Raw genomic sequence first — 26,041 nt, 5'->3', positions numbered from 1 at the left:
TATTCAGTATAACTCAATATAAAAGGGTGAAGAAAAAAAAGGTTGGAACTTGCACGTATGGAATGAACCGTACTTGTTTCCTGTCTTTGAGTGTGAGAGTGAGGTTATATCGCACTTGCATTCGAAAAGAAACCTTCTGAGGGGGGTTGCATGTGGGTTTAGAGGCTGTGAAGTTAGCAGGCCTGCTGTCCTACAGATGTCTTGGGCTGTGCATTACCAGGTGTATGTCACCTGAGATTACCCAAGCTGACACCCCTTAAAGGCAAACAGCCAGCAGTACAGCTGAGGGGGCATCTGGTGGCGTGTGTGCATGTATGTGTGTGTGTGTGTGTGTGTGTGTGTGTGTGTGTGTGTGTGTGTGTGTGTGTGTGTGCACGTGTGTGTAAGTGTGTGTGTGTGTTCATGCATTCAGATCGGTGGTAACGTTTGGCAGAATGGGAGTGGAGCGCAGACATTTGTTGTGTTAGCCGATATCTCAAAATCAGAAACTTTCTCAATCAATTTGAGGAATGCAGATCAGGCAGATCAATGTAAGGTTGAGGTCAGTGTCTCTCTCTGAGTGTGTGTGATAATGACGGCAGTAATGAATGAGGACGTTTAAAGCATGCGCTCCTCATGCTCCACACGGCCTCAGCAGTCTCCAGTTAAGAGTGAACTGGAGTGAGTAAAATGTTCAACTCTGCTGTCCCTCTGATCTTCCTTGGCTTCCTGGCGCCCCTGCAGAGAGAGAACAAAGAGAAGCACTTCTTAATCAAAGTGCATTGGATTAAGAAGCAAAAAGAACAAAAAAAAAAACAGAACATCACAGAGATACTACCTCACAGCCATTATGTGGATTGGAAAACAACTTGAATCACCACTTCAAATGAGCCGTATGTGACCCTGAAATAGGAGAACGGCTTTTGAATCCTTCTGTTAGTTTGACGAATGTCTGTGGTGGAAGTGAAATGAGTTGTGCAGGTGCAGAGTGAAATGCCCTCAGTAAATGTGCATTGTGGTTTCCAATGCGTGAACATGTAGCCAACAGCTAAATATATACGCTTGTATGTGCGTGTTTACATTGCTTTTCCAGGTATATGACATCATTAGGCCACAGAGCCGTGCAGCAGCTCTCTGTGCCAACATTGGGTCATATTTTATTAACATACCTGCTGTAGCTGAATCATCCCATCACTTATAGACTTGCACACGAGCTGACACACAACTCCATCCACACCATGTATATTTGATGGTTCAGGGCATATTCAGAACGTGCCCTCCTGTTTTTTCACTGTTGTTGACATTAACATATTTACTGTGGATACTCGACGGCCACTAAAGGTGAGAGGAAGGTGGATTATCTGAAGACTGAGGTGTGAAAGTATAAGTTGTAGTTTGGCTTCAGCCTCACTCACAGCTCGAGTCCCATCTGCTTAGACTGACAATGCTGATACTGCCATCATGTGGCTCAAGGATGTAAAGCTGCCTTTCTAATCTGGATGCTGTTAGAGAATTGAGTGTGTGTGTGTGTGTGTGTGTGTGTGTGTGTGTGTGTGTGTGTGTGTTTGTGTCTGGGCCCAGCCTATGCAGAAAGGGGGCAGTCAGTGAAGTACAGCCAGCTGACACTGAGGTATGTGTCTTTTCTAATGAGATTTACTGGGCTCCAGATGTTCGTAGTTATGAAGATGTGTGTCGGAGATTTAGGAGGGTGAGACCTGCACCCTGTCAGAGCCACGGTGGGGTGCTGTTTTACTGTCTGTCACCCGCCCTCACCCCTCCAGCACCACCACTCACAGGTGGCCTCTTAACCTGACAACTCTCTCCCACACACACATGTACACACACTTTTACTCTTGAAACCGAAGTGAATCAACATTTTATAAACTTACAAAAAAAACATAGAAAGTACAAAAGGAATGTCTATAGATGTAAGCAAATACAAATATATACAAAGAAATTTTGGTGAGTATCCTGATACTGTAAGAGTATAAAGATGTTCACATTCCCCAAAGCAAAGATTCTCCGTGGTCAGCTTCATTTGTCCATTTCATAAATCCAGTTACACAGTCCAGCACATTTTCAAGGTGACACAATTTTAACAATAAAACAAGAAAGCCAGTGCAAGTGTTACTAAAATTTCCAAAATAGTGTGTCAACATTTTCCTCATCTCACATAAAAAAAGACATCTTCTTCTTGGCTCAGAATTACTGTGGTACTGTACCCTCTCAAAGTCTGAGTTTTAATGTCAAATAAGCGAGTGCTCGATGAGGTGCGTCTCAAAGATCTCGTGGATCATCAGCGAGTCTGTTCTCCTGACGTCCTCTGTCTGGCTGAGGGAAGCATCTGCTGTGCTCACCACTTCAGCAAGTCTGACAAGGCACCGTTACCGCTGACCAGGCTCCAAGCGTCTTTCTCTACTAGCTGGAACGACATACTGTCACCTTCCTCTTCGTCCTCCTCCTCCTCCTCCTCCTCTCGTCGCTGTTCAGATGGCAGGCTGCAGCTTGGTCAGGTTCCTCTGGTGCATGCTGTGGTGGCGCACCAGCTCGTCAGAGCGGGCAAACTTCTTCTGACAGTTGGACCAGCGGCAGATGAAGGGCTTCTCACCTGACAAGGAGGGGATGAACAAGGAAAAACAATAGAAATCGTTGCTTTAGAGGAAATTCAGCCTTTTGGAATGTGAGCTGCTGTTTTGCTGTACGTGACTCAAAGTCAGAGGGACCATTTTGACAAAAAAATGGAGGAATGGAGAGGTAGAAAATAAAGTTATACGCACTTGTTTTACCTGTATGAGTCCGAGTGTGAGTCTTAAGATGATCTGACCGTGAAAACTTTCTCTGACACGTCTCGCACTGAAAGGGTTTCACTCCTACACAGAGATGGCAGCGGTTGTGGTCGAGGCAGAGACAGAAATGTGAAGGGAGTGGGGTGAGGGTCAAAAGGTTAAATATTTGATTAGGTGGACTGATCACTGTGGAGATTGATTGATCCAATAACCCACAATCATTTTGGAAAATTTTGATCAGACATTGAAAAATAAAATCACTAAAATGTTTTGTTTATTTGGATTTCTTATATTGTCTGTTAATTTTTAGGGCCTTCTCCACACTCTGAGGAATATAATTCTAGTGGGGAAATACTAAATCTTTTAACTATTTATTTATCTGTTGGTCAAAAAGTCCTATTTGATTATATCAGGTCCCAACAATCTGCTTATAATATCTAGATTTTGTGTTTTGAAGTTTTTATATAGGCCAATTGTGGGATGTAAACTATACCTACAGATTTCTATCATTTTCAAATTCACAAAAACAAACAAAAACAAAAAAATTGAAGCAATGAGCTCTCCTGTGCAGATACAGCAGCGGTGATGTGAGTGTACCTGTGTGTCTGCGCTGGTGCCTCTTTAACTGGTCTGAGCGAGAGAATCTGCGGCCACAGTCTGTGAAGTCACACTGGTAAGGCTTCTCTCCTGCAAAATAAACTATCATCATCATCATCATCATCACCACCCACATTCCAAGATATCAAGATCATCGGTACTAGTATTTTCCCTGTGCTCAGTTTCACATCTGTGCCATTACCGTGTCAAAATTAAGCACTTTTTTTTTAATCACCATTTATGCGACTTGATCTAGTTTCCACTCACACAGCTACACACATTCAAAACCTGAGCATAACAACTCTCCTTTCTTCCTTACAATACACCATCCCTTTTTTTGTCTTTTCACTGAACTTTTATTGTCTGCATGAGTTTGTCATTGTGATTTATGAAGAGAAGCTGAGGTCTGAGCAGTGGCGTAAATCACCGGTGTCATCTCACCTGTGTGTTTGCGGCCATGCATCTGCAGATGTGACAGTTTGAAGTATCTCTTGCTGCAGCCAGGATAAGCACATACAAATGGACGCTTCTCATTGGTCTCTGAGGACCTCGCAACTGGAGGAGCAATGCCAGGTACACGTCTGACATCCTTTAAGAAAGAGAAGAAGAAAAAGATTAAACAGGGCTTCAATATGTGTGTTTATTTACTGTTAGTCTGTATAAACTGAATGCGTGTCAACTGACCTGCAGTCCTCTGAAGACACTGTGTGTGTGTATGTGGTACTGGGCACTCACAAGCATGGGTGGAGGTGGGACTGGGACTGTGGGGTCGCTGTCATAGCTGGTTGTATGGCCTCCGCTGGACAGAGGCAAAATTACAAATTGATTAAAACATTGAAAAGTTTTTGCGCAAAACTGTTACTGTGGGCACAGTATGAAAGGCTAATGACAGATTCTGATCATACCATTAAGATTGTCAAGATTAAAAACACAATAAAGCCATAATCTCACTTATATAGAAATTACACACAAGTCTTTCTCTCTTTCACAGCTAACAGACATCACAACTACATGACTAACTTTAACATGAGTTTAAAGGCCCTGGAAATATATTTAGTTTCAAGTGTTGGGATCCTACATGAGCACATTATTTTCTGCCAAACGTAAAACAGTTTTGGTTATTTCACGTGAGAAATCTCTGTATTTGTGTCTCTTGTCTGTGTTGCTCTGCCCAATGATTTGACATGGAGAGGATATCATGTCCTTCCCTGCATCAGTCAGGATTTAGCCATATCTGAATCAGTCCTGATGAAGCAGTCCAGCTGAGTTTTTGAGTTTTAATTGCATTTTTTTTTTACTTTGCTTTGATTGTTGATTGATTGGTTCTTAATATCTAATGTTTAGAAAGTATTTGAGATTCAAAGCCAAGGTTTTACGGGCTTTAAATCTAAAAGCAAGTAATTTAAGGAGTGAGCGTCTATCAAAATGTCCTAACTTAGCAAAAACTCAAAACAGTCTTTAAAGAATGTTGTAAAAGTACAAGACTGCACACACGCGCACACACACACACACACACACACACACACACTATCATGCTCCTCTCCGCTTCCTGATTTCCCCAGGCAGTAGGCCAACAGCCATCTGGTCAAATCTTTCTCTTCCTCCTCCACCACAAACGCTGGTCAGGACTCAAGAATACATTAGATGTATTATGTAAAGAAAAGAACTCACCTCTTCATGGAAGATGCCAGGCTGTTCATTTGATTCCACGTTACACACTCCAGCTGAGACGCCATTTGGTATACGTTATCACTGAGTGAAACACAAGCAGTTTGTGAAATTTCAAGGCAATGACATATGTTAATACATTAGTGAATGAAAAGGTTATGGAATAAGGTGAGCTCTGATTTTACACTGTGTGAGTTTCTGTTTTATTATTCTTTTTTTATAATTAATAAGTTATTTTGGGAAAATCCAGAAATTAGACAATGCTGAAAATATTTATGTTACAGCATTCTTCCTGTCATTTATCTTCCCTTATATGGATAATGAAGACGTTTCATTCAGGGGGAACTCCACACGGTTGGCTTATTAACACATCCTGTCCACCCACCACACTCCTCACTGGCTTCATTAAAAAACATGGGCTCTGAGCCATTCTTTACCTTGGCAGATCACACCAGTGTGCACACACACACACACACACACACACACACACGCACGTAGTACAGAAACACACACACTTGGACATGCCATTGTGCACTCTGTGGGGGTGAGTGCCTCCGTGCCTAGTACACCATGGACCAATGCATGACATCACTCTGTCCTCAGTATCATTAAAGGTGGGGAACAGTTTCGGGGGAATTCTGGACGGCATTCCTCGAGAAGTCCTTGAGGGAAGGATCATGATGGCTCGCTAATCAGCTCTGAACTATGTTAAACTGTGGAAGGACTCACTGATATCTGACACAGTGTGTGTGTGTGTGTGTGTGTGTGTGTGTGTGTGTGTGTGTGTGTGTGTGTGTGTGTGTGTGTGTGTGTGTGTGTGTGTGTGTATGTGTGTGCATGTTTCTGTGTTGGTCTGAGGGTTTCCAGTTCACGCCATAAGCACTAACAACAGTGGAGCCTTCCCCCTTCTTATCAAGTGCTGTTCCAGTATTTGGGTTGCACATGTTCCTTCTCTCCAACAACATCACAGGGCAGCATGCAAAGAATTTCATCCTAATTTGCCCTCTGAGATGTTTTGCATCAAAATGAAAACCGGTTGAAAACACATCCAGAGGTTAAAATAAGCTGATTCCCTCGTCCTAGCTGCCACACCCCNCCCCCCGCCCCCCCCCCCCCCCCCCCCCCCCCACTAAACTCACTTTCACTGAGCTTGTCTCTTTTACTTTTCTCCTCATTTTTCCTCAGGGTGGACTCAGACACATCAGCAGTAGATCACTCAGTGTTTGTTTTGGCCTGCTGAGCAGCAGTGGGCAGCACTTAACCTCAGAACAAATTAGGATTCACAATCCAGACAGTGCAGAGGCAGACGCAGGGCTTAACACAAGATCAGAGAGAATTCACACTTCCAAAAATTACCATCAAGTAAACAAGCTGCGTGTGGTGTCATTGGAAAGATTCTGACATTAATTGCTGAGTGAGACGCCTGAAAACCATGTGGGAAGAGGGGAATTTGTGCTGAAGGGAGATTGAAGGGAGCAAGAGTCAAATATAGCGACAATAAACGCATGGGGACAAATAATTGTACCTGTTGTAGTTTCTCAGCAGCAGAGCCTGGCTGCTCGGACACGACTCTGAAGGATTGTGGCAGCCAAACATGGGAGGAGGAGGCGGGTACTGCTGGTCAACTGAAAATATAGAAATTTGTTTCAAAATAAGACTGCAGTTAACAATTAATATTATCGAATAATTTGCCAATAATTTTTTTCATTAATGATTAATTGTCTGGTCTATGGAATGTCTGAAAAGAGTGAGAAATGCCTTTTCACAGAAGCTGATTGCTTCCAATCAACAATTTTAAACACAAAGATAGTCATTAAATTATCACACAAGGCCAAGAAAACAGGCAAATATTCACATTTGAGAAGCTAGAAGCAGTGGATGTTTGACATTTTTAGCTAAAAACATGACTTAAATGATTCATGAATTATTACAATTGTTCCTAATTAGAGTCGTCAAAGTTCAGCTGCAGACTCTCCATTGTCCCACAACAGCTCACTAACTCCTGATATTAGGCTGAGAAGCTTCCCAAGAATCATCTTGTACAAAAATGTTTTGTATTATTAAATGTTCTCTCAGAACACACACACAAAACACACACAAGTAAAAATATATTACTTCTCCTAAAAATATATTTATACAATGAATAATAGCTCATTTCAAAGACAGAGTCACAGCTCTGCTTTTCAAAGAGAGAACACCTCAATTAGAAACAATGGTCCTTTTCAGGTTCATATAGTGTATTGGTCCCTAGACAGTTTTTGACATTCCAGCAGAGTCCCATTAGCTGTTTCCTCAATTTATCATTTCCAGACTCATTAACCATATACAGTATTATGCTTAAAGAGCGAGAGGGAGAGTGTGTTTATGTATGTCCGTGTATATGAATGTGTGTGGAACAGAGATGGAGAGTGATGAAGGAAAATGGATGACAGCGATTCTGTTGTGATATGAAAAATGACAGGTTACTTATATAACCTTGCTGTGACATGACAGCCTTCCAGTCAGCGAGACAATTTTGTTGAAAAGATGTCAGGATGCAGACAGTTACCTATGTTGTTTGGCGGCGACAGTGTGTCCTCGTGTTTGAAGGACAGGCTGGGGAGCTGAGGGGTGTGGTGAGACGGAGTGAGACCACAACTGGGGTTGCTGTCTAGACCCACTGCTCCATAACCTGAAAAGAGAAAACAAAAAGAGAGGCAATGGAAAGTTAAAATGATTTTTTTTTCCCCTTGTTGAGTCATTAGATCACCATCTTACAAATGACTGAAAACATTATGAAGTTTGCAAAGTCTCCAGTATCTGGTCAGTAGCTCTAAGTGCCTGGCAGGGTTACTACAGAGAGACATTCATCAGACTACTAAATCCTCTTTCCTTGTAACATCTATCTTTGGCCTTGTGGTTTGTAAAATTTATGGCAGGTGGGAAAATAAATTTGGCAAACACACCACTGATGAACTGAAATGAGCTACGGTAGAATATAATAAAAACAACACTGAGAAGTAAGGAATTGCATGTATTCTAACTTTATTACATTTATTAGATGGCAAAAATGGGAACGTTATGTATCGCTATTGAAATTACAATACACATTACAAAACACATATATATGTTTTCTAATATAGAATAAATAGCAAGTTAAAGCAGAATGTTAAACTTGATAAAGCTACATTAAATCAATCAAACAACCACATGTGATGCAGTTCTTTATTTGACATTCACACTCAGCATGGATGGTTTGCCATGTCCTGAGTCAGGCCAAGTCAGTCAGACAGCTGTTGAAAGGTTTCAAAGAAAAATGACTCACAAACTCTTACTTAAATCCCTGCGGTCTGCAGAAAGTTACGCTGAGTATTTTATCACTTCATCAAAAACTACTTTCCACTGAGTGAAGACGACTCGCTGCGTGCTGTTTTTGAACGTCACATCAGCAGACACATACAGGTTTAAACCTCTGACCTTTGAGTAATAAGCCCCAACAGACAATACATGTGTAGATGACATATCTGTGTGTTAACACTGCACAGGAAACACATATTAAGTTTGATTCCAGATTTAAATTCCAGATTACAAAGCATCTGAACCCCCTCTGACCTTTATTGATCACGGCAGTAAGTCATCACTTCAGATTTCTTTCCTCAGTTTGTATGCCCACGGCAACATTGACTGTGTCAGCTCAACAGGTTATTCATTATTTTTCATATGTGTATTTTTTTATTAACTTGGTTGGTATTTAGACATTACTGGGGTAACTTAACCCAGTATTGATGGGTTGTTTTGACCTAGTGTTATTTTCATTACCACTTCTGGTGTTAGAGGAGATCAAGTTTTACCTTAAGACCGTCACAAATGTATTGTTAGCTGTACAAAACAATGTGCACGATAGTGAAAACTACAAATGATACACATATTATTAGTGACATGTAATTCAAAATGAGCTAAAGTAGAGCTACTGTTCACACCCATACCAGATTAATTTGAGTAAATACCCCAACAGTTATATAGAATTAAAACTAAGATAAAAACAATGGGTCAAAACAACCCCATCGCTTTGGTGATCTTCTACCCATGGGTACTTGGTAAAGTTATCCCAACATCATAAAATACTTTGAATGTATATCCTGCATAGGTAAGCACTTTAGATGGATGCATTAGTTATCATTTGAAAGTTTATGATTACAGTCATGGCATTTGACAAAAATGAAAATAATGCAGTAATAAATCCCAATGAAACTATATGAATGATCTACCTAAGTACTTTTTTTCTGAAGTATGAATTCAATACAATAAAATTTAACAGTTGTTGTGACTCTGCCAGTGGTTGATGGTCAAATTTCTGCTGAAAAGCATTAAAGGAACTATTAGACATCTCTGCCAGACTATTACCGGAAAGCTGTCAAGCCTATTCCTCACATGGGACAGAATGACCCAGTACACACATAGCACATAACATCCTGCTCAGACACAACACTGTTGACAAACCCTAAACATGGAGTCGCATCATGAACACATGCAGCAGGAAATGTAGAAAAAAACTGTCTGGAATAAAACCTGTATTTCATGTGTGAAAACAACTGCTCATGTTTCGCGGCCCCTACATCACTAAGCCAATGAGAGGAGACAGAAGTGGGACTGATGATCAGCATGCTTACCCTGGTTCCTGGGTGCTGGGGGGCTGTCCACACAGCCGGGCAGGTAGGTTCCACTGGGAAACACCCTGGGTTGACCTGCACTTGGTTCTCCGAAGGCCCCGACCCGACAGGGGCCTGACAACTGGCCTGAGAAGTGCACTGTGAAAGCCCCAAGTCCACAGTGGGGGTCCTCTATGGAGTCAGTGGTCCCCCAACCTGGTTCCTGCTTGATGAGGGAGTGGTGGGAGGGCAGGGAGTTGTAGGGAGAGCTAGGGTGAAGGTCCAGCAGTTGGGTCCACTGGCCGCTGCCAACAGACATCCCACAGCCGCCACCAGCTCCGGGTAAAGACGGCACAGGAGGCGCTGGAGGTAAGAGGGTCAGTTCTCGAACATCTGACCCCATGGACATGGCTCCATACGGTTCAGTCAGCATTGGTGCAGGCAGTTCCAGATACTTCAAAGGAGAGGTGATGGTATTCCAATGGAGGAGCCCGATGAGGAATCAAAAAATCACACAGGAATAAACTCCTAAGAGCGTAACAAAAACACTGCCTGAAGAAACAATAAGCATGGAGCAAACTTTTCTGCAGAGACAAACTTCAATGCTCACAATACACTATAGGAGTCATCTTTTCCACCTCAAGTGATGAACTGAACAATAAAATTATCTGAATGTGTGATGATGACCAAAATCTGGACACCAAAGTTCAAGCTCCTCGGGTATCTGCAGTGGGTTTGTAGTGTGAGTCTGTGAGGGTAACAGTGCCTTGTCCCTCTGTCTCTATAATGTCTGGCTTTCCTTACTCTCCTCAAGTCTCAAAAACAGCGTAACTCATTGGACAGGGGGAGGAGCGAAGGAGAGTGAGAAGACGATGACTCCCTGGCCAGCACATACTGCACTTCTTAATAAATTCTGACTAACGTCACATTTGCCTAGGCGGATGTTACTCTTCATTCTTTGTTTAAGTTCAAGTGTTTCTGATAATGAATATTTGCATTAGTGTGTATGAATATGTGTGTGCATAAAGGAGAGAGGTGTTTTTCTTTAATTCCTCTGACAATGAGGGACTGTTGTGAAGGGCTTAAAGCATGAAACAGCTGCATATGTAGTTAGTGAGAGTAGTGGATTAAAGTCCTCATTAGGCTACTGTCTTATTAACTGTATTTCTAAAATGTAAATGTTCCATCTCCAGTGTGAATGCATTACAAGTCTGGATATCTTAACATGTACAACTGTGTAAAATATAAACATATTGAAAGCTTAATGAATGATTTTCAAAAATGTCATTTAAAAAAAAGCTACACTGAGAGAGTTCTCTACACTATTGACCTATTTCGATCAGATATTCATCATCATCACTTCTGACTCTTCTGACTCATGTGTAAACTGAAATATACCCCACTTTCAAAATGCATTTCTAACAGGGTGAGGCAACAACATAAAAGGAAGAAATGGGAAAAGTAAAAAATAGGTGAGTCAGAAGGCACCAGAAGAGGTTTGGTAAGGTTGTATCTGGATTTTTTTAATATTGTCCAAAGTCCAAATCAAAAGTTAGGAATTTTTTTTTTTCTGCATATTGGATATGTGTTTTTTTCTCAATGACATGTTTACAAAAGACAGTGCTGGATTGAATCACAATTACTGAATGAACAGATTAATTAAATGTAAAAATAATTAAATATGCAGAAAATATACTATAAACTGCATCTCTTTAGGAATTTTCTCATTTTCATAATAGTGCTGCTTTGCTAAGAGCAATTCAGAGAAACTGCACAGCCTTGGAGCAAAGCCACATCACACAAAAGGATAATTATTTATTAGTAGAGGAGAGGGGGACTGTGTCTGTCTCTGCATGTATGTGTGTGTGTGTGTGTGTGTGTGTGTGTGTGTGTGTGTGTGTGTGTGTGTGTGTGTGTGTGTGTGTGTGTGTGTGTGTGTGTGTGTGTGTGCATGAGCACTTAAGAGATAGGGGTTTTGACCTTAACTCAAGCTTAACTCAATGTGGAACTACAGAGGAATGCAGTAACTTGAAATATGCCTGTAAAATTCAAGACAGCTGCTGTGGATCTTTTAACATTATAATATTTGTCATATCAGCACTTGGGTTCCTCCTTTCCTTTAAAGTCTGAAACAGTGACAATGTGTTGCAAATCAATGCTTCTTTTAGAAAAAAAAACACATTAGGCTACATTCGGTGTCGCATAACAGTCAGTTATAGTTGACCTGTGATGAGACCAAACATTTGATACACAAATTGCACTTATTGCTGTCTTCACTTGACTTTACAATCTAAGTCTCAAGCTGTGTGTGAATTCAAATCATTTTATTAACCCCTGAATTAATGACCCATTGGACACCATTACAATGTAGACCAGAACATGGTAGATAATGATAAATTATCCATTGGTGAAGTAGTTTTACAAAGCAATTTCATTCATTTTATGATATCATTTTTATTATCATTTTGAGATGCTGTTAAAAATCCACTACAAGGGAAGTGAGGAGTGTGAGCAACATCCTCTCATCACCATCTGGAATATTAGTCTAGGATTCCAGTAAACATAGAGGACCCCTAATTCAACTTTTTTTTTAAAAACTGGTGGGTGGGGAAAGGACACTTGAAATGGGTAAAGACATGGTAAAATGGATACAAAAGGAGAGAGGGAGAAAGAGAGAGAGAGAGAGAGAGAGAGAGAGAGAGAGAGAGAGAGAGACAGAGAGACAGAGAGACAGAGAGTCTAAGTCTAAAATCACTGTGAGAGTGATGAAATCAGCTTGAAAAACTGCTGCGGTAGCATTAACAGAGACTTGACTGTTGTTGTCAGTCATTGTTGCACAATGTCACTGATCTATCCCTCAGTGCCACATCAGACTACAGATACAGCAATGTTTTGTGTATTGATTACTGGATGGTGAACAATCATGCTACTGGTACAGAGTCTGACATTGAAAAGGTATGGAGGGAGGCACTCCAAAGCATCCTGGTAATTTAACACACAATAAAACAAGGAATTATATAATAATCAATAATCCGAGTGTATCTGATGACATCCATTATAAAAGCCATATCCTCTAAAAGCTAAACACAGATTCGTCTAGATGGTTCGTGGTCATGGAGAAGATAAAGCACTCTCTGACTTATTCTATTCTGGCAAATAAACGAGGGCAAAGGCAAGCCCGTATCTCTGGGGAACACAGACATTCAGTGGATGTCCACGTAGCTGACTTCAAAATAGTAGCAAAGAAAATTAATTTGTCCCAAAACAATCTGAAAAAACCCTTCTGTGGTCCACCCACTACAAACAAACAGAAACTTAAAAATAATGTACTACATGGACAAAAGGTTGTGGCACAATTAAAAGTATCTTGCCAAAAATCAGCAAGAGCAAATGAATATGCAGTGCCTCTGAGCCAAGGCAAATGCTGGTCGTGCCTTCCCCAGTGGAGTCTTTAGCAGGGATGCATCAAAGGTGATGGGGCCGGGACAAAACAACCCTTTCAGCCCCTATGACGGATGGCAGTCCCCAAATACAGCTCAATCTGTGGTTAACTCAGGGTTTAAAACAACATCACTGTGCTGAGGAAGGGAAATAGTCAATACTGCCTCTGACCTTTAACAAGAAATACACTAGAGTCAAACTTTCTACAGCATGATGAGTAAGAGGGAATTTGAGAAGGGTTTGTTCCAGCCAGAGAGACACATGATAAACTACACAGATATGTGACTTGGCAGGACACATGAAAAAGAAATTACTTTTTCCATTTTAATAATCATCTCCATTCATGCTACTGCATCTGAAGATGGACAGTTTATTAAGCTGCTGCTTTTTAAATCAAGAGCGCTGGTGATTTAAAAGGACATGATTTATTTACATTTTTAAAACATTAGTAATCAGTATTAAAATGGCTATGATTTGATCATCAACACAGACTGTGGGAGGGGACATCCAAAGAGCAACAGGTGTTGTTTTGAAGTGCTGAGAGTGGCATAAAAAAAGGCCCAGTCCTTCACTTTTCTGTGTGGGTATGGAAACAAACTGATAACGAACACAATAGCAGTGTCATATTGTTTCATCATTTCCCTCCCATCTCCTGTGGCCTCTAGGAAATGGTTACTGTTAAAAACAAAACTGAGGCAGAATAATATTCCTCTGTCTTCTAATACTTTCTCATAACACTGTCTGGGGTTTGTGACAGCCAGGTTTCTGGTCTTTGAGGTAACAAGCATACATTTGGAAACATTTATATATTATTATACCTGAAATTTAATTTTCATACACTACTCCTCTTCCCTATGACCCACATAGAAAACATCAACAACCGTCCGTTTTCAATTCCCTCTCATATCAACTCTGAGACTTCAAAGTGTCGCATATCAGACTGCAGATAAGAAACAGAGAACAAGGATCTGTGGGAGAGCGAGCATTTCCATGGTTCATGTGTCAGACACAACACTAGTCCAGTGATGTTTCACACACCAGTTCTCTTTCATGTTGATGATCACCTTTCCTCTCTGTCCCATAACCCAAGATCCCACTCTCTCCCATGTGCATTTACATTCATTTTACAAGCTGGATGCTCCTGGATCAAATGCAAGAGAAAATACTTTAAGCTGAGGAATCTTAACACTCAGATCAAAATAAAGAACTACATCACACTGAAAGTTATTAATCGGAAAAAGCTGGTGATATTGTCAACAAATCCCTCTGTGGCATTCAAGCCAACTGGCTCCTTCTGAAGATAAATAAACTTTTAAAATCAGGTCATAAATATATGCTTTCATTTAGAAAAAGGTAAATAATTTTAACTTGAATAAGATTACTCAAACAGGAGTAAATTGTGCGTTTGTTTGGAACTATTTTCAACTGTGGATTAATACACATTTGGTGAGAGTATATAGCAGGACAGTATATATGGGACTGACTCAAAATAAACTAGAGTGTTTATGTTTGTCATAATGAAGGAATATGTCACCCAGTGCAACAGTGTGGCCTTAGTGATGTGTTTTTCATAGTGGAAAGTCTACAGCATAGAGGAGTAAGCTGTATCGGGTTTTGGCTACACAGACAGTAATGGTTAGTTGGATAGATTCATTGTTGGGATTTTTTAAATGAAGTTTGTTGACAAGAAGAAAAATACAGAACATGAAGCATCTAATAATTTTCAGAGAGTGCAGTTGTTAGTTTTTCAGTTTGTGTTTCCATCAATCCGTATTCCAAGATGATTAGCCCCCACTGCTACTTTTGTTGTAGTAGCCTACATATTTGTTATGGACCATTACCAAGTGAAACCAGATGCTAACAGTGTCTAGCTCCATTAAAATTAGCTGAATTGATTGTTTAGCTGAATCAGTTGATTAGTGTTAATACTGGATTTTATTTTGATGTAACTGACTATGGAGGCTGTGAACAGTTTTACCCACTCAGCAGCTTGTTTTCACAGTTTGCTATGACGTCACTGTGGCAAAAAGTTCTTTTTATGTAGATGGTGTTTGTTTATTGCCTATGTCAATCTTTTGTCTTTTGAAAATCCGCATAAAATTGCATGAACCACAACATTTGAATCAAGACCATCAATTATACCACTGTACATCAGTTGTGTTAAAAGTGTCCTGTTGAATTTTGCTGAATAATTCACTTTGTGTCTCAGCAGGTGTCTGTGTGTCAGGATCAAGGCCAGCCCTTATCAGCTCTTTACAGTAAACCACAGCCTCTTCCACACTGTCACACCCTAGCAGCTGTGGCTGGGGCGTATGCAGTCATCAGAAAACATTTCAGATATCTCCAGTGGTTACTGTAGATGCTGTGTTGTCATACCCTTACATCTCATTTTGAGGCTAGACAAGCAAATGTTTACAAGATGACTCTTATGACAAATTACCACAAACAGGGCAGAGTGTGACTGTAAACTTTTGACTATAGGGAAATACCACATTACTGCAACTTTCTCAGGCCCAATGAAACAATGTGCTTTAAGCTTTTGTATCAAAAATAGTATAGATAAAATAAAAAGTTGAAAATCATTTTGTTCATTTGCAAAGAAAAAGTTGTCATGCTTTTTAAATATTTTTTTTTGTCTTGTGCCTGAGTCATCGATGATAAAAAAAATTAAATTGTTGTCTGTTTTGAGTCTTCAGAATTGTATTTATCAGCACTGATAAAATGGTCCAAATGGTATCTCAAAAGAAAAGGGTCACACAGTTTAACATGCCTCTAATTAGTCTTTCTGAGATGTGGCATCTATAGCTTCAAGCCAAATATTGTGCAACATATCCCCAATGGAAATAAATTTGAGCCTTTGTTTGACCATTCCTTTGAAAATTTTATTGCTGCTCCTAGCCTGTGAGTGTGTGTAATATAAACACTCTGATAACAAGAGACCACTCCATCATTAAGAAGCTCCAGTCCTTCTGCAGTGACTCAATCGATCCAGACAGGAACATCAGAATTCCTGGAAGACTGTAACTGTTTTGTTTTTTTTTCCTGCTGCCATTAGGTTGAAACAGAGCATACACATTCCGCATAGGGGGATTAACGACCTCAGATAGCTCAACACCAAAAATGCAAACTCACTTTGATTGATTGCTGCAGTCTTTAGTGTGACATGAAGCTGGTCATTAAGTGATATGGCAAGATGACAGTGGTATTTCAAGTACCAACCTTCTCTCTCTGATCATGTGTGAGTTTTCCCTGCAGAAGGCGTGCACATTTCAGCCAAGTAATCTCTTGGAGGTATATAGTAAAGAACAATAAAATTCTAGTTGAATGAACAAAAGGAATTGTAAATTCATTTCACTTAAGCTTGAGGTGTATCTAACTGTAGCTGTGCTGTGTGATTGATCATCCTGTGGTTGAGGAGATAAGTGATCACAGGGATGAAACAGCTATCACAGTAGACCACAGGCATTCAGTAAGATGAGCACACACCTATGTTTGAGTGATACAGCATTTTTCTCTATGCACACGGAATGAGCTTTGGTGTTATTAAAGCTGCATATGTTAACTTGTTGTGAGTGTGGGATAGAAAAACATCAAAAAATAGTGACAGATACACAGCCACAACATTTATCCATCTAATGAAGTTGTTGTGACTAACCACTTAGCAAACATTTGTGAACTTTTACAATCCACAGACACAGAGCAACATAACCATTCATTTGAAGTTGTGTTTCTGGCCTCCTGATAACTGTAAGAGCAATAGTAGCTCCCCATTTAGCATTGGTTTGGTCTCCGCAATGGTGTGAGAAAAGCAGGCAGACCCAATCATACAGTAAATGTGCAAGCTATGAAACAAATACAGACCAAACAAAGAGGCTAAAAATGCCACTAGAGCAACTTTGTTTAGAGGCATGCGGCCGGATTTTAACATGTAGGCTACAACACTGCAGAATTATTTAGAGCTATTTAGAGAACTACACTACTGTTGATAAATTAATTAATGTATCTATCAAATATCCGTATATGGTAAAAAAAAAAAAAATGCCCATCAAGATACCAAAGCCCAGGGTTACGCCATCGAATTCTTTGTTTTGTTCAACCAACAGAAGATATTTTGAACTCACTATCACATATGACAAAGAAAAGCAGCAATTGGAAACCCAGAACAAAGGAATGAAGCAATTTTGCATGAAAGATGACTTTCTCATCAGCTAATTGATTATCAAAATAGTTGCCAATTATTTTTCTGTCTCTTGACTAATCAGTACAACAACTATTATTTACAGCTCTAGGGTTCTTCTTAGGTAGAGAAAAATAATGAGAAAAATTAGGGAATAAATGACAGTGAGTAAATGTATAGCAGAGTGTGGATTGTAAGGTCAAGGTTAATGACTGCAACTGCTCCTCTTTAACATGTTGTAACAACTGTATTACTTGTTAGCACTGTTCTAAGCATGTAGCTTGTATAAATAAGTGTTTATTGGCTCACAAGCCCAAATCTAAATATAGGGATAATGAGGTACAAGTAATTAAGTAATATAATAATTAGTAATATAAGTAATTATTTCAACGGTTGGATGACAGTCATATATACTAAAATATTCAGAATAACTGAAGAACTAAGGAGTATGTAAAAGGTTATAATACATCTCTGCAGCTGTGGACAATAACAGTCCATCAGAAGGACCCCATGGGATTTTGAATGCCTTTGGCCACGGTGGACTCTTGACTCACCTCTGTTTCAGATTTTTGCTTCATTTGTTTATTTGTTTCTTGTATTTGTGTGTACGTGTCTGCGTGTGGGGAGGGTGTGTCAGTTCATAAGTAATTAACAAGCCATTCGCTCCACCTAGGGAAGTAGGGAAGTTACTCATGCGATGCAGCCTGACAAGGTCACTGGCTGATAGATGAGCCTGAGCAAGGGGATTTTTCAGAGATTGTGAAGGCAGGCAGAACTGTGGGAACCAGACAATTAGAGGGTGGAAGCTAGGCAGCCATGTTGGATGATGACCATGAGACTGGTTTACATGGATACTTACCACTTGGCTGGCTGACAGGGAAAAAGCAGACACCTGGGCTCAACTTACTCTTAACACAGTCATTTATCTTTGAGGAGGCTGAGTAGGCAATTTGCCAGCAATTTAGGAACAGCGTGTGCTATTAACAATCAAACAAACACGGATGAGGTCATTTTAGACAGACTGAAAAAATATAAATATTTCAGACCGACACATAAACAAATAATAATTTTTGTAGACTAATACAGAGGAAGGAGATACATAGAGGTGGATAAATACTTACTTATAGCGATTATGGAGAATGTCATTTGTGGTACCGTTGAACATCATAACCGTCATGAATGTAGGCCTTATTGTAGTATTGTATTAGACTGCATTAGTTTTAGCAAGGTGTACCTAATAAACTGGCAGCTGAGTGTGTATCCCTATAAACATAAGGTCAAAACCAAATATATTAATGAACAAAACAAAACTAAATAAAATAGATTGTTTTTCAGCTTCTCTCACAGTCTTTTTTCTTCTTTTTCTTTTTGAGTTAATCTAATTCTGTTCGTATAAGGACTGCATTGCCGGGTTAGATTTAGAATGATATAAAATAGACAAATCATTGTTTAATACATGTACCAGGTACAGTCTCCTTGTAGTTAAAGGTTTTTCTTTAGTGCAATATCCGTGCTATTTTCAGGACATTCTACCATAAATATTATAAAGACTATTAAGCATCATAACACACTGTGGCATTTTAAAGACCTTTAAAAGAAGACAAAAACAATGTCTCATATGCACCTGGAGCTTCAAAGCCTCCAAAACTCTTATTCTGGACTTGAAATACACCAGGCACTTGACAACAGCTGTTAATCAGATAATGAAAGCCTCAAAGTTACACAAGCACACTTGTGGGGAAGCAGCTATAAATTCTTTGCCATGACAGCATACGAGGGTGGGATTTGGTACCAGGCACTTGTCTTCCCAACAGAATGACGCATCATACCACCACTCTATGGTGAAAGCCTCCAGCAGCCAGTTCCCCTCTGCACACTATTCTAAGGCATTTATGCGGCTGAACACAACTCAATTCAGTTCCCTAATTGTAACTACTACGGGAAATATGTGACAAGTGGACTTTCAAGGAATTATTACATGGCATGCTGTGTCTCCATAGTTTTGTGACAGATGAACTGTGAGCTGCAGTGCAGCTTTGAAATGGAAAAAACTCCACAGTATCTCCAGCCTGTTCAACACCTCAAATGTTAGTAACCTGACTCCATAGTTTTAGGGTGAACTCCAGCTCCACTTACCCTCTTCACCTCACTCACCTCGATCTCAGTGACCTGCCATGGTAACAATGCACAGGATCCCATTTGGTACAGAGAGCCAACATGTGGACCCATAGGTCAGCGAGTGTATGATGGAAGAGTGCTGCCCTGTGACACTGGCAGTGTTTCCGGGTTGGAAAGCTGTGGGCCAGGCCTGCTCTGGTGGTCCACACAGATGGACTGAAGCTCAATCAGATAACCTCTGCTAGGGATCAGGTTCACCTCTGTAGGCCCTAACTCTCATCCAAGACATCCAGGGTTAATCTCCCAAAGAGGAGATTGATATCTGGATGAGAAGGAATGAAAGATTAGGATATGTTGCTGGATGTCTGGGTCACTAAAAGATATTTAGGAGGTTGTCTGACCTCTAAAGGAAGAGGCTAAAGGAAGAGGTTGCACAAGCTGAAGTTGTGCAGCACAGACAGGGGTATTCATTGAATTTATATAATTAATGTCTATAATAATGTTACGTATTTTAAAAATTACTCATAGGTTTTAAAAGTAGTAATAAAGGGAGAGGGACTTGAGAAATACCTTTCATTTAGGTTTAGGTTGGGTTACTGTGGCTTTAACAACTTGACCCGGAACAGCAAGAGTTTCCCCGGTACTGCTCCCTTTTCTTTTCCGCTCAGGTCTCATCAGTGGTGGGAGCGTGGATTTCATCATCTAGGCTCACAAAATCACAAAAAAATGAGCGTCCCAGCATTTATCGACATTACGGAAGAAGACCAGGTACGACTCGTGTCTTTTAGAAACTAATTTAGCATTGTTCCGCCTGCGGATGAGTCGATAAATAGAAACTATCCAACCGGATAACCTAGCATGCTAGCCAGCGAAAATGCTAACCGTACTTAGCTTCTGAAAGGTACATGCTGATCGTTAGCTACATGCTGATTGTGGCGTATGTGGAAGCACATTATGCGTGATTATATAGTTAGACTTACCGTTTAGATTGTGTGTGTCAAATAGTTGAGAATTGTAGCGGCTTTTAGCTAAATGTATTTACGGATAATGCTGTCACAAGTGTCGAAAACATGTAACGTTATCATAGTTAAGAATGCTAACTGCTAAAGCCAGATGTCTAAATAAACAAAGACAGAAAAAAATAACAACTCACCCAAAGTATCCTGCTTGAAATTAATTACAACTCAAACCTTTACCCAGGAGATAGATATAAAAATGATTATCTTACCCTATAGGTGGCTGCAGTAAATATTCTTGTACTTCAAAACAGATGGACACGACAGTATTATATGTGTATATTTTAAAGTAAAATACACGCTATGCCAATCGATTAGATAGCTGTTATATCTTCAATTTACATCTTGGTACTCTTTGTGCTGCTAGATTTTATTTATTTACTAATATTAATAATTTTACTGTCTACAGGCCTCAGAGCTGAGAGCCTACATCAAGTCCAAAGGAGCTGATATCTCAGAGGAGAACTCTGAAGGTGGACTTCATGTAGATCTGGCTCAGATCATTGAGGCATGTGATGTCTGTCTCAAGGACGATGATAAAGGTATGTGATAATGAAGACCACCTCTGTTCACCCACGATCATGTATGGGACAGTAACAGGCAGTAGACATTTTTCATAAGGAGATATTTCTAACTTGTCACCAGGAAAAGCACAGGTGTAATTAATAACATTAATTATGATTCAGTTGTATTTAGTGTACACTGTTGTACACTATTCCAGTGATGCAGCATGCACAATATCAGGGCCTTGGAATTTGCACACCTAAATGAAATGCAGTTGTTAGTGATGTCATTAATTGCAACTGCAGTGACATGTTGAATGTGCCATGAATAAAGCCTAATACTGTTGAATGCAGCTGGATAACAATAACAATCTATCATTATTTGTGGCCCACTCTCTGCAGATGTAGAGAGCGTGATGAACAGCATCGTGTCACTGCTGTTGATCCTGGAGACAGAGAAGCAGGAGGCTCTCATTGAAAGTCTTTGTGAGAAACTGGTGAAGTTCCGTGAAGGAGAGAGACCCTCCCTCCGGATGCAGCTGTGGGTCCTTTCACCTATTTCATTTATTTGCTGTTGTTTCTGAAACTTTCGGAAAAAGTATACTTTCCATATGGAAATTAATTAGGCCACTGTTTTGATATTTTACAGCGTTAGGATTCTTTAATGTAGTGGCAGTTTTAATATTATTTAGATGCCAGTAGGAACTTAAAAACACTGCAAAATATTTATCTTCCATTCAAAACAAATGGCAAACATGTAACTGTTGAATAACTGTCTGCAAAAGTGTGACTATCTTTTTAATGATGTGGCGTTACAGGCTCAGCAACCTGTTCCACGGGATGGATGAGAACACTCCAGTGAGGTATACAGTCTTCTGCAGCCTCATCAAGGTGGCAGCGACTTGTAATGCCATCGCCTTCATCCCCACTGACCTTGATCAGGTATATCTGTTCACCATGATCAACTGGAATAACTGACCATAAACACTGTCAGTTTCATAGTCTATCTCTTTGGCTTCAGAGAGAGTGAAATGAAGACAATAGCTTTCCATCAATTGGTTGCATTTTTCCCTTTTGTTGCTCATTTTTGATACCTGTTTGTGCCTCTCGATCAGGTGCGCAAGTGGATTGTTGACTGGAACCTGAACACAGAGAAGAAGCACACACTCTTGAGGCTGGTGTATGAAGCATTGGTTGACTGCAAAAAAAGGTAAATGCATATAGGGTCAGGTGTGTGAAATGCATGTTTTGTTATTCACATTAACTCCTAACTTCTATGTGTAACGCTGTTGGACTTTGTCTTTATATTATTTTAGAAGTACAGATATTTTCATGGCACGTTCTGTTATTCTTGAAACATTTATTAGAAGTAATATATGTTCTTTTTATTATACATACATCCCTCTTAGCCTTAGATTTTGTGTGAGTTTGTGTTATCCTTCAATTAAATTATCTTTATTAAAAAAAAAAGTTTTCAACATTGTATTTACTCATTTCATAGTGAGCCTGCAGCAAAAGTGATGGTTGAGCTGCTGGGAAGTTACACAGAAGACAATGCTTCACAAGCACGGGTTGATGCCCACAGGTAAACTTGGAGAACTTGTTTAAACATTTGTCATTAGGCCTCAATATATGGTACATTCCTCATACTTACATCCATCCATGTGCTTTATATTTAGGTGTATTGTCCGTGCTCTAAAAGATCCCAACACTTTCCTGTTTGACCACCTGCTCACCCTGAAACCTGTTCGCTTCCTGGAGGGAGAACTCATCCATGACGTGAGTACTGAGGACGTGTAATGCTTTACGGAGTCGAGTATATAAAAGGGGAAAAAATTCTTTCCATAGACCAGAAAGCATATTGAAAACATTGCACACCGAAATATATTTTCCATTAGTCATTGTGACAACCCTGTCAATCTTGTATGTGTAGAATGTCCACTAGAATGTCCATAATGATGTAAAGCCTCCTAACTGAGTTTTAGATGCACTTTTGATATGTAGTGTCAGTGACAGCTGAGGCAAGCCCAGCCCAATATCAAATGGATGACAACTTAATAAATTTGAATGGTGAGCAGCAGTAATGTTTGTACATTACCGGCTGAACAGGTGGGGATCACAAAGAAATGTTTTTGATTTGGGTGTGTGCACAGTTTCGTAGACATTTGAAAGGTCAAAGCATGGCGATTCCAAAGGTATTAATAGCTTAGTACAATGTACATCAAGGACAAACCAGTTAGAAGAAAGCCAGTGTGATGTGCATTCCATTTGTTGACATGATTATTATCGTAATAATTGTCAGCCTGTATGGATACAAAGATCTGATTGTGATTATACAGTCTTATAATGGCATTTCTCCCTCTGCCTTTTCAGCTGTTAACCATCTTCGTGAGCGCAAAACTAGCAGCATACGTAAAATTTTACCAGAGTAACAAAGACTTCATTGATTCTCTCGGTAAGTAACCACAACTCGAGATAATAGCGGCATCAATTCTAACACACATACAGTGGGGTCCAAAAGTCCGAGATCAATTTCCCATTCATGTGTATGGGGAAAATGGTCTCAGGTCCACTCAGACCCCATTGTAAATACAAATACCATGTTTAAAAGTACAGTACACAGTTTAATAAATGCACATGTTCTCCAATAGTCCAATTCCCTTGAAACTTCGGTGCACATGCAGTTGGTTAGTGGTAGAATGTATCGCTGCTCCTTAACATATTTATAGTATAGGTGTATTCGATGTGTATTAGAATTTAATACACTTTAGAAGCAACCTGTTTTGTGATACGTTGCTGTCACTTTAAGAGAGCACTAGCCTTAATGTGGTTTAGATTATTTTCTGTCTTCAAGGACTAGTGTTTCACAAGTTTAAATCTTTTCCCACTTTTGCCATTGTAAGAACAGCCTTGTTATAATTTATACATTTTAAACATACTGCTGATGGTGTGATTTGTACCTTGTCTATGCAATACAAAAGTACATATAAAGACCATCTGAACCATAATGCAGTTTCAATATTTTTTTTTTTTTTTTTTTTTTTTTTTTTTTTTAGACAATTTGTATATTGAGCCAGTCTACGGACGCTGCTCTGTTGACACAGTACAGGAATGTGTGTGTGTCAGCAGTGTGTCTCTTTCTCACTACTAAGGGCTTAGGTGTAATTAAAAGCATGTGTAGGATGGATTCTCAAAACAGACAGTGTGGATTGATGTTTGTGTTAATGAGTAGATTCCCTGACTGCTTGCTCCTAAATGTAGAAACAATTATCACAGGGAAACTCCCATAGTCAGGAGTAATTGACTGTGACTGTTTTGTGCTTAATGATCCCTGCGTGATGCTCTCCAGGCCTCTCTCACGAGCAAAACATGGCCAAGATGCGTTTGCTGACATTCATGGGCATGGCGGTGGAATTCAAGGAGATCTCCTTTGACACCATGCAACAGGAGCTGCAGATCGGAGCCGATGACGTTGAGGCTTTTGTCATTGACGGTAAAAGCACTTCACCTCAAATAAATCTTTGCTGTCCAACCCTCATTAAACACGCTGTTAGTTTCTCACAACAGCAACCAGTGAAAGAGAAAGGAAAGTGGCCTGAATTTTCTGTCATTCATTTACTACCATCATCTACCAAAAAATGATCTCTCCCTTCTTAAAAAAAACAAAACAAAAAAAACAAAAGAAAAAAGAATGCCGTGGTGATGATAGAACATGAGTAGGATTTTACAAGTTGCAGGGGAAAAAAAAGCATAAAAGCAAGGATAGCACTTTTAGTGTTTAGTGACAGGGATTAGCTTTGTCTCCAATTTCATTCTCCACGTGCATTCTCTCTTAAAGTACTCATGTTTCAGTGGAGCTTTAAGTGCTTTCTGTCAGAGCTTTTGCTCTCTCGTAATTTCTCTCCTGTCTGCTTTTTCTTTTTAGCTGTTCGGACCAAGATGGTCTACTGCAAAATCGACCAGACACAGCGAAAAGTTGTTGTGAGGTAAGTAGCGCCATGAAACCATCATACACGGCTTTACTGAGTTACATTTTGAGTAAGTAAAGCATTTAAGCAGTAAAGCATGACAGCATTTATAGAACTGGTACCAACCCAGTTTTAAAGTACTTTACCTGAATTATCAAACAACTGTCCTGAAACTGATGGTGTCACCACCAGCACATCTGCAGTGTTGATAAAAGCGCACAGTGCTAAATACATTTCTTCTTACAACACTGTATCAGTGTTCGCAGTGCTTGTGACTCATTCATCATTTGTTAAATTTAAATTTAGGACCTTTTTGTAACTCTGATAGGCTTCTCATTGCTATTTAAAAGTGAAACTAAACAAAGAGCTGAAATTCTGATGTAAATACAACTTCAGGTTTAGATTCAAGAGGCTTTTTTCTTTTTCTTATTATGTGAGGTCTTCTGTTTTTATCTTTTTTTCATATTATTTTTAAGATTTGTCCTGTAATTGTTGAGGCTAATATTAGGCTGCAAGAATTTACTTAGTAATTAGTATGTGGAGTATTTTGTATTCCTGAATCTGGCCGATGCAGTCTGGTCTCTCAGGTCGTGGTCAAGGATGCAGAGAGAGCTTATTTTGTCATGATGCAGAAAAAAGTTTCTTCTGTATAGAAGCTAGCTATTTTAATACAGAATATAGGCCAATTTCATGTCTTTTTTCAGTTACATTTATTATAAGCCCTTTTATTCCTCCAAGGATGCAGGACATTGCCTTGGCCTGCATTTATTTTGTCAGTTTAACATTCTTGCTTTCCTGTTTCCATTTCCATCAGCCACAGCACACACCGCACCTTTGGCAAGCAGCAGTGGCAGCAGCTGTATGACAGCCTCAGCTCCTGGAAGGCCAATCTAGCAACCGTCAAGACCAGTCTCCAAGCTCTATCACCTTCTGCTTAATTCCACCTTAACCCAACTGTCTAGACTGCCCGACCCTTCCAGATTCCTAGACTGAAATCATCAGTTTTTATATTCATTCAATAAAAGAACAGTGGAGATCCCATGTGGTTGTTTTTTTTTTTCTTGTTGAATTAACACAGCAAGTTGAGCTTGATGGATTATTTGAAATTTTGACAAACAGCCAAAAGCTTTCCTCACCCATTAATGGATAATACATATACT

At 39.8% G+C, this 26,041-nt stretch overlaps 2 protein-coding genes across 4 annotated transcripts; one reads left to right on the top strand and one right to left on the bottom strand.

Moving 5' to 3' along the window:
- Positions 1-1,860: 1,860 nt before the first annotated feature.
- Positions 1,861-10,453, bottom strand: wt1 (Wilms tumor 1). Of its 3 annotated transcripts, none has more exons than XM_022740477.1 (9): positions 9,680-10,453; positions 7,579-7,701; positions 6,556-6,655; positions 5,034-5,114; positions 4,047-4,161; positions 3,804-3,951; positions 3,363-3,452; positions 2,766-2,849; positions 1,861-2,587 (listed from the first exon to the last, which is right to left on the bottom strand). In XM_022740477.1, exons 1-9 carry the CDS (start codon positions 10,089-10,091, stop codon positions 2,466-2,468), a joined length of 1,275 nt encoding a protein of 424 aa, XP_022596198.1. In that variant the 5' UTR covers positions 10,092-10,453; the 3' UTR covers positions 1,861-2,465. The 3 variants fall into 3 exon arrangements, with proteins under 3 accessions (XP_022596198.1, XP_022596190.1, XP_022596207.1); XM_022740469.1 differs by having other exon boundaries at positions 1,862-2,587; positions 2,757-2,849; XM_022740486.1 differs by having other exon boundaries at positions 1,862-2,587; positions 2,757-2,849; positions 4,098-4,161.
- A 9,584-nt stretch (positions 10,454-20,037) lies between these two features.
- Positions 20,038-25,922, top strand: eif3m (eukaryotic translation initiation factor 3 subunit M). The gene is made up of 11 exons (XM_022744413.1): positions 20,038-20,162; positions 20,820-20,952; positions 21,316-21,454; positions 21,732-21,855; positions 22,029-22,123; positions 22,415-22,498; positions 22,593-22,692; positions 23,287-23,368; positions 24,263-24,406; positions 24,839-24,899; positions 25,696-25,922. The coding sequence occupies exons 1-11, from the start codon at positions 20,121-20,123 to the stop codon at positions 25,817-25,819; spliced, it is 1,128 nt and encodes a 375-aa protein (XP_022600134.1). The 5' UTR covers positions 20,038-20,120; the 3' UTR covers positions 25,820-25,922.
- The last annotated feature ends 119 nt before the right edge of the window (positions 25,923-26,041 follow it).

This window comes from Seriola dumerili, unplaced genomic scaffold, assembly GCF_002260705.1.
Source record: "Seriola dumerili isolate Sdu_G_001 unplaced genomic scaffold, Sdu_1.0 BDQW01000003.1, whole genome shotgun sequence".
NCBI classification, from domain to species: domain Eukaryota; kingdom Metazoa; phylum Chordata; class Actinopteri; order Carangiformes; family Carangidae; genus Seriola; species Seriola dumerili.
Note: the sequence above shows the minus strand (reverse complement) of the source record. Positions and strands in the feature narration are given on the sequence as shown.